Here is a 9,148-nt window from a genome sequence, read left to right as displayed (position 1 = left end):
TTCACATTAAATTAATTAATTACATGCTTGGAAGGACATTATTGTTACCCTTTCAGAGAGAGGCTACTAGCCTACTTTAAAGAAATAAGACAATAACAAATAAGACATTTCAGTTTTAACAAATTTAGATATGATACAGTTTCGTTGACTCTAGTGAGTTTTCAGGTTGAAAAGTGCTTTGGCACACATATTTTGTAGGGACAGGTGCGTTGGATCAGGTAACCAGTTATACTTCATAGAGAAAATCCGCACACTGTCCATTACGCATGCCTGGCATTTATTCACAACGTTCCGCACACTGTCCATTACGCATGCCAAACATTTATTCTCATTTATTCACATTAAACATTATTCACATTTATTGTAAAAAAAATGTTTGGCATACGTAATGGACAGTGTGAGGGATTTTTTTTGTCTCTGAGATAAAACTCCCTCCTGCTGCTGTTAAGGTGGAATGGAATTTGTGACAAGGAGCCATGTTAAGACCTAAATATTTTTACCGTCCAGAAATTCTGATCGTACCGGGGTTACGTCAGCAAAATTATATGGACCTCTTGATAATTGTGTTTCTAATAGGTAAGTGGTCCAAATACCATGACCGTAGAAAATAAATGGTAGCCTACACCGAAAGCGCGTCAATTAGGCCTAGGCTACCGAAAATGGAGGAACCAACGACAACGACAACTGCCATGATACATGAAGTTGAACCGACTACATCGTTTTTGTTCACTCTCTACATACCAGTTTTGTAATTTGTTATTCAATGTGTAATAGGCTACGACAACGTCCGGTCCATGGGAAGTTATTTTCAACTAACTTCGTTGTAAACACTCCGGGTCTCGGTGACAAAAGTTGAAAGCAAATGTTTGCCAAATGCTTGCAGTACGTTCTCTTTCAGGCATCCTCGGTATCTGTGCAGCTGAGTCTAAATGTGGGCCTGCTGAGTACAAGAATAAAGACGACGAATGTTGCCCAATGTGTGGGAAAGGTAAGTTAGTTGCTCAGACTAAATTTAGAATGTCTTGTCTGTTCTCGGATCAACTCACCGATTTGAATAAAATGACTCCTAGAAATGCACCGTATGGGTGCAGTCTGGTTACGCAGTAGCCTAACTCCTGTTTGCTATAGTTTTAGAAAGCGCCCTGTTAATTCTCCTGGCCAAAACAGAGCATCTTATCAATGTGTGCGTGCCGAAGTCATTTCCTGTTAGAAGAGGGGTAGGGCATCCCAAATGGTCAAATGACAATGTGTTATGGATATGAATAATTTGAGCTAGCTATAAAATGTAAAATAGCCTATTGTTCAACTCCAAACCTTTAATTTTATTTTGTGGAGTTGTGTGGTAGTCTAAGCAAAAGTTGAATTTGAAAATGTGGTAGCATTCCTCGTTCCTGACCAACCTGTAAAATGGTGTAAAGCCACATCTGTTTGTCAAAGTGTTGGCAGGAAGGAACTACAGATAACCTGCATTAACCTCTTGTTTTGGTTCCCCAAGGGTATGTTGTACATAGGGATTGCACAGAGATGTCAAGTACAACATGCATACCTTGTGTTGGAGACACATACATGGGTGAACCTAATGGCTTAAATAAATGCTTTAAGTGCAAAACTTGTGACTTCAGTAAGTAGTCAACTTAATGAAACAGCACATTTAAATATATTTACAAGGTGTGGTAAGCAATGTTTTTGTTTGATCTTTTAATAAAGTATTTTCTGGTTATTTTCAGATCAAGGTCTGAATACACAACAAAAGTGCACAACATTTGGTGATGCGGTGTGTGCCGTACTTCCTGGATATTTCTGTGGGAGCATACAAGATAATGAGTGCACGTTTGGAGTGAAACATTCATTGTGTTCTCCAGGCCAGGGTGTTAAGATTCCAGGTATCAAATAAATTGTATTGTGACACTACAGGGTTTGGATGGTCATACTGGAAACATATTCTGTTCAGTTAACTTTCTAAAAAAGTTTACAATAACCTAATATTTTTCTCACCATTGATGACTGATTGGGCAAATGGGGTAGTCTGGTTATCACCATACTAAGATCAATCTTTTTTCCAGTGGCATTGTTCAAATCATGACTCTGTACACTTAGATAATCCTTCAACCAATCAGACCAACAATCTGGTGCATGTTTGGATAAACTAGTTTGTGATTGGAGCTACACAGAGGAGATAGATGTGCAGGTTTCCAGCCTGAGCTGCCGGACGAAATCCAAATTAGCCGGCAGGTCAGGCAGGGTTCACCCAGCCTACAAATGGGGAATATGAAAGATTCTGAAAGTGTGGATGTCATTTAAAATGTGTGCATTTTTCACGCATGTAATGCTATATTGATGCCGGATTAAATTACATTATTTTATACAGCACTTGTACTTATACATTACCAAGTGCATGGCTTCAAGTCTTGTTTGTGAGTATAGGCTCTTAACTTGAAACAATTGCGTGCAAAATTTGAACTGTGAACAGAGGCCTCTTCAGCACCACATTGCACTATGGCCTTCATGCTCATCTGAAGCAAAGGAAAAACATCATTTACCTGAACATCAATGATGTTATTGGGCTGTAGCCTATATGCCAGGACATACCAAGCCAAACATGCTCCAGGAAATATTTATTTTGCCTGAAATGCTTGTCTCCCTTAGGAACAGAACGTACAGATACTGTGTGTGAGGACTGCAAAGAAGGCTATTTTTCCAGAGATGGAGCAAACTGCACAGAACATACCAAGTAGGTAACAGTTGCAGTATGAAGAATGATTCTTATAAATGTGGATATGTGTCACCAGTTAATACATGTTTTACTCCATATTCATGATGAGTAAAACGTCCACCTACTCTACACTGAGTCTAGGAACTTTATGTGTAATCATGGTGGCAATTAATCTAGGCATTATACTGATAATGAATTCTGAAACAAAATGTACTGATATGTTACACATAGAACATGTTTTTTATTTTATTTGTTAGGAGTCATGTACAATGTTTTAACATAAACGTTGCCATTTGATGCATTGTACCAGAATTAGCCTTGGGCTAATATTTTGAGAGATACAGTATGTGGTCAATTTGTAATTTCTATGAAGCTGTTAGAGTGCAGGTGGATGTTGAAATGGTTTCATCAGCTCACCAAAGTTTCCACTAATTCCAATGTCATTGTAGCTTGGCTGGACCTAGACAATCCCATTAGCAAATCTGAATTTGCTCTGCAGGTCAGGTCAGTGTAGAAAGCATCCCATTGACACCCATTTCAGAAACATCAAAAATCTCTAATCCTGTATGGGGCTGGTTTTATATTAACTGTTTTTAAAACTTTATTTAAACCAAACCTGTGTTTGCTTCCCTCTGAAACAATTTGGTAAGACTTTGATGCACCTATTTAAGTTAAATTCCACTGCCGGTTACGCTCCTGGTAGTTGTAAAGTGAAGCTCGGAAATGGTCAATGGGATCCTTTCCAGACGGACCTGCAAAGCAAAAATGCTAATTTACTGACAGGTTAGTCTGGGTTTACCTATTGTCATTCCTAATCTTGTGTAAAATATTATGTGTCAGATTGTGGATTGTAATTATTTTTCTTGTAGCTGTGCCGTTCTCGGTGAAGAGCTAGAGGAGAAAGGAAGTCCTACAAAAGACAACAAGTGTAGGAAGCCTCAGAGAAGAAGAGCTGGGCTGATTGCAGTTATAATAATACTTTTAGTTTTAGCTTTTCCACTTTTTCTACGGTGGCACCAACTTTATCATATTTGTAAAGTTGCTAAAACAAGCGACACAACAGGTATGTTTCAGTTTATGTTTCAAAATACACAGTAATTTCCAGTGTATTAGCCACATTAGTTATACACTGCATGACAATTTCGTACGCAAATGAAAAAAGACAAAAAGGTGTATTGTCCACATCTACAGTATTTATTAACCGCAGTGCTCAATAGGCCAATTATTCAGAATCAGATCAGTGAAAGAAGTATGAAGAAATTAAATGTATTCCCATGTATAGCCCTCCACTGTGTATTAACCACATAGTGGTGTGTGCAAAAGCAATGTATAAACCTCTCTTAGATGGGAAATTATAGGTATGTGTTTTCTGAATAATGTAACTGATACTTTTTGGGGAATTTCAAAACGCAGGGTCAGCAGCATCTCAAAACTTACAAACGGTGAGTTCATTTTGATACTTTGTTTCAGTACCATTGTAATACAAATACACTGCACAAGTAACTCATGAAACCTCTTACATACTGTACATGAGGCTTGTTCAAATCTAACATAGAAAATACACATAAAGTTTAGCACTGAAAAATGATGTAATGTCGTTTTTGATGTAAATGCAACAATGAGCCGACAGAAACATTTTTTTCTTCATATGTCCAGATTGTTCTTATTTTGTTAGAAATGTTGCCCCAGGTGTGTCCCAGGGACTCCATAGCACCCCCTTACTGTATATCATTGAGTGGTCAGCAAATAGTTTCACCCACACACACAAAAACTGGTTGGCATTTAAACTTCCCTAAACTGAACATAAGGGGATATATTAAGGGCATGCCTTCCTGGCATCAAGTGAATACTGTCAATTTTTACACACTTCTCCAAGATTAGTATTGATTAGTATTGTACAGATGAGATTTACCTGCTCATATTTAGTATTTGTCTGTACAGAAACGATAGTGCTACACCTGTTTTTGTATGTTGTACAGAAGTTATCTTTACCCCAGGCTTTTGTAAACATTATCTACACTGCACACACTCATATACTATACAACCGTGTTTGTTTACCTTTTTTATTTAAGTTGTAATAAGTCTGCCTTGTGGCGCACACCCCAGGTAAGATTGTTGATATTTCTGATAACAAATATGTCTGTGCATATAAATGATGTAAAAATGCTGTTTTGTTGTGCAACAGAAGGCTGTACAGGAAACAGATCAAGACAATCCAAGTCAAGACACGCCCAGCCTACCGTAAGAAAAGTGATCTGATGCTAATGATAGAGTAGAACAAGACTATCCATAAGTCTCCATGGATGAAAGTGAGTAGCAAGTCCAATAAGCATCTAAATGGGCAGATCTGTCTCACATAATGATGAACTTGGTGATGAACAACAAAGTCAGTTGAGTTTATGGATGGCAGAATAAAGCCTGGAGCCACTTCTTCATGAGGTGGAGGTGAGACCATTTAGAAACTGCATCATACCAACTAATATCTAACAGACACTAATCTGTGGCTTGTATTGGCATCATCCATCCATCATTGTCCCTTAACTCCGCCTGGTGATGAATTTGCTTGCCGGTCCCAAGCCCGGAGAAAGGAAGAGGGTGGGGCAGATGAGCTGCAGGACATCAGATCAACATTCTCTTGGAGTAAAGACTTGGAAAAGACAATATGAACAGAGCTGAAGACATTAAACGTCATTGATCTCATCACCCTGGCAAAAGTTGCATCATCAAATGCATTCCACTCTCCCATACACCTGATGCAATGTTGTTTAGAACGCATTGAAGAAAGATATATGGACGGACAGACAAAGAGACCAAGGAGCTGATGAAGCGGATGATTTGGAATAGAGTTGCTTAAGTAGCTGTGTTCATAGAGGCCTGCCTCTGCATCTGTTTAGTTTTAAAAATTAAAATTGTTCGGTACTTGTTATACCGTGCATTTTCCACCAAACCTTAACAATTAACATTTGAATGTGAACCCTTATTTCCTAAGTCTATTAAAGTTTTACTACTTTTTTTCTATCAAGCTGTCATCCACCAACACAACGCAGCAGCTCACATGTCACTACTGTATGGCAGTATTTCTTGCCCGCCAAGTATCCATGGTAGTCACATGAACAACAAATAGTTACAATTCATGCACGACAACTCTTGCCCCCCCCCCCCCCTTTTTAAGCATTTAAGCATTGCCTTCCTTTTAAACTTAAGGTTCTGTAGTTTGTATGTCGTTATATTGACTCTCTTTTCTGTGCTGTTATCATTGGATTCTTTAATCAATGAATATGTTGTTGCATTATCTTTTTACTGTGGTTTTCTGTCATGGTGGGCAGACACAGAAGAGGAGTGAATAAGTTGAATACATTTTAATTAATCTGTTCGGAAGGCTCAGTGGTCAAAACCAGTCGAGGGGTTGTTCAACAAAGAATCAGTCTAAATAGGAATACAACAGGCAACATTATAAACTAGGGTCTAAGACAGTACTCAGAAAAAAAATATTAGGGCAACAGAGACTTAGGGCAGAACTCATCAGGCAAGGTCAGGTAATAATGTCGAAAACCAAGCAAACATGTCAAAAACTCAAGACTTGAACAGTGGAAAGTTTGAACACTTGAAATTAAGGAAATTAACACATAGGGCTATAGGAAAATAATCGGATGAGAATCCAGCAAGGACAGAGAAAGTGAGGACAAACAGGGTGAGTGGGGGTAGGTGTGTGCAGATCAACAGAAAAACAGGAAATGCAGGACTAAACCCGGAGTGGATAACAGTGGAATATACAGTAGCAGATAAAAACACAATCACAACAGAACACAAGGAACATACAATATGGCCAAAAAATCAAATGATCCAGCATCCTGGGCTGGATTGGGACATTATTCTTTTTTTCACCTACATCATGCTTCAAATACTACAATTTTGCTCAAAAGCATTAGGTTGTAAAAAATAACTGTATAGGGCTACACAGGCTTAGATCAGATACACAATTCTGACCCACTATAAGTTTGTAACCCTTGACATGTTCACTTGGTGTTTTGGATAGTTTTGTTTACAATAAATAATCTTGATTTGTTTTGAATGGCAAGGAGATAGCCCAGTCAAGTTGAGGGGAAAAAATGGAAACACTGTAACAACTAAATATTCATAAAAGTAGGTCCATGTGATTTGTTCCTTCTTCACAGAGGGCTATAGAGGTGTTGAGTAATCTCACAACAGAACTAGGAAATGAGTGGCATATAGGGCGCTAGTTTAAATGGACCTGTAGCGCCATCTTGAGGGAAAAAGTGGTGGTTGTCATTTTGTGTGCACAGTTAAAGGTATCTGATTGTGTCCAGCATGAAGCTTGAAGTAGGTCACATACAAATTGCATTGGATGCTTTGGTGACCATCTTCTCCATTTTCTTCTTCTTAACTTCATCCATTTGTTCATGAGGAGAGCCTTGTTGAGTTCCAAAGACCATTTTGCAGGTGTCAGGTACAGTATGTCCCAAACATATTTTAACATAACGGAACACTTGCTCCACTTAAGCCCTTTGATGTGACATATTTTTTTTTGTGGTTAACACAGATAACAACAGTAGGCTGGTAAACCCTGCCTGATCTGCCGGTGATTTGGATTTCGCCCTGCAGCTCAGGTTTGAAACCTGCACATCTATCTCCCCTGCTTCCTGTCCACGTCTGCTAGGTCCAACCACAAACTAGCTTATCCAAAAGGTGCACCCGGATCTTTGGTCTGATTGGTTGAAGGACTAAAAAGTGTACAGAGTCATTTGAACCGTGCCCATTGATCGATCACGCCTAATGTGCAGTAGAAATAAAGTGCGGACTCCCCAGACTAATGTTCAATCTTAAAAGATTGAGTTTATGGTGATAACAGAAGTAAAGAAAACTGTTTTCTTGTGTTCATACACCTATTTCAATGCCCCAAACATGTTTTTGAAAAATATTGCATGGTTTGACCTCTCTTTTTTCTGTCTTTTATCTAGCTGTTACAACTTACCCCAGTATGTGTTACACCCCCACCAGTCACCTTGTATTCTACACCAAATTAAAAGGTCTGTCATTTTCTTGCAGAAATTTGAGTTAGTTCTATCTGAAGTAGACAAATGTGGGTATTTTTGAAAAAAAGGTTACAGGATTGTAACTAAAAAAAATGAGTGAGTTACAGGTGCTGGAAAAAAAAGTGTTACAATCATACCCGGTCTCCCCGGCCCGTTACTTCATGCATGTGTCAGCTAAACATTTACATGCGGGTTAGGTCTAATACTTTCTTGTCTACGGTGTCTTTTTCCCCATAATAAACGATTAAGTCAGATCGGTTGTTCAAAACATCAGCAGAGCAGGTGTTATGTGGTAACTGGCTTCCTATGTCAACTTGCTTCCTTGATGACGTTCCACGATTGATGACGTTTCTTCGACAGATGTGGCACCTTGATTTGTCAACTTTCTGATATAAACGGGAGACGAACGATTACAACTATGCATGACATCTTTAAATGTCAAAATTGGTTGTAGTAGGCTATGTGCACTTGATCATGAATATGCCATCCAAAAATTAATACCTAAATAAAGTAATTATAACTTCACGTGGGATTCGAACCAGCAATAAACTAAACTGCAAGATTGACAGAGGGTTACTCATCTGTTCACGCCACAAACTATCTGTTGAACAACTGTGATGTGTAGGCTACTTGACTTATACCATGTATATCATGATTGTAGCAAGTTAACACGGCTGATCATGTTATCTGGCTACCGAGTTATTTTGCTACCTTTGCCCAGAGATATATAGCCTACTGACAGGCAGCTTAGCTTGCTAGCCTACTCACGACTTCTGAGAGTTCACTGTCCTTAGACGTCAAGATCTTCAAATTTGGTGCTCTAACCACTTGTTTTGATAACAAGTTATGTTATTGCAGTGTAGTGCATGAAGCACAATTATTAATTACTACAGTAATTCGCCATTTTTTTAAAAAGTTATTTACATAATCGGAGTCAGAGCCATATATGTATGATAGGCCTAATGGCTCTGTTCAGAGTGTTCTGTTTCCAGGGCACGCAGTTTCATTGTTTATTACGTGCAGTGTTGGGAAAGTTACTTTTAAAAAGTAACTAGTTACAGTTACTACTTTCAAAAAGTAACTAAATTAGTTACTCAGTTACAAATTATAAAAGTAACTAGTTACTTCAGAAAGTAACTGTTGCGTTACTTTCAAGTAAATTATTAAATGTGAACCCACCTCTTTAACGGAACTTAAACTACAGGTGTATGTTCAACTGTTAATAATAAATATTAATATTGTAATGAAATGAGCAAATGGACATTTAATACAATACATTATTAAGAGAAACAATGTACACACATCTTTCTAATGTTGCTGAGGGAGTGAGACTCCAATCAAATGGCATGTACAGTATATAGATATTATGTTTATATATTGG

The 9,148-nt window shown here is 38.2% G+C and overlaps 1 protein-coding gene across 3 annotated transcripts; it reads left to right on the top strand.

The window, feature by feature from the left end:
- Window positions 1-473: 473 nt before the first annotated feature.
- LOC134087201 (tumor necrosis factor receptor superfamily member 14-like) lies at window positions 474-5,731 on the top strand. Of its 3 annotated transcripts, XM_062540547.1 has the most exons (9): window positions 474-576; window positions 899-988; window positions 1,496-1,621; window positions 1,728-1,883; window positions 2,647-2,731; window positions 3,583-3,776; window positions 4,127-4,155; window positions 4,786-4,819; window positions 4,902-4,973. In XM_062540547.1, exons 1-8 carry the CDS (start codon window positions 477-479, stop codon window positions 4,789-4,791), a joined length of 786 nt encoding a protein of 261 aa, XP_062396531.1. In that variant the 5' UTR covers window positions 474-476; the 3' UTR covers window positions 4,792-4,819; window positions 4,902-4,973. The 3 variants fall into 3 exon arrangements, with proteins under 3 accessions (XP_062396531.1, XP_062396530.1, XP_062396529.1); XM_062540546.1 differs by lacking the exon at window positions 4,786-4,819 and having other exon boundaries at window positions 4,902-5,731; XM_062540545.1 differs by lacking the exon at window positions 4,786-4,819 and having other exon boundaries at window positions 4,899-5,731.
- The last annotated feature ends 3,417 nt before the right edge of the window (window positions 5,732-9,148 follow it).

This window comes from Sardina pilchardus, chromosome 7, assembly GCF_963854185.1.
Source record: "Sardina pilchardus chromosome 7, fSarPil1.1, whole genome shotgun sequence".
NCBI lineage: Eukaryota > Metazoa > Chordata > Actinopteri > Clupeiformes > Clupeidae > Sardina > Sardina pilchardus.
This window is presented reverse-complemented; position numbering and strand designations above follow the sequence as displayed.

What these genes read in the sequence shown, in the direction of transcription:
- LOC134087201 (XM_062540545.1), top strand. Translation starts at nt 477, where the DNA reads ATGTTAAGACCTAAATATTTTTACCGTCCAGAAATTCTGATCGTACCG. An exon ending in TTGCCCAATGTGTGGGAAAG is followed by an intron (nt 989 to 1,495) that starts GTAAGTTAGTTG and finishes TGGTTCCCCAAG; the next exon opens with GGTATGTTGTACATAGGGAT. An exon ending in TAAAACAAGCGACACAACAG is followed by an intron (nt 3,777 to 4,126) that starts GTATGTTTCAGT and finishes TTCAAAACGCAG; the next exon opens with GGTCAGCAGCATCTCAAAAC.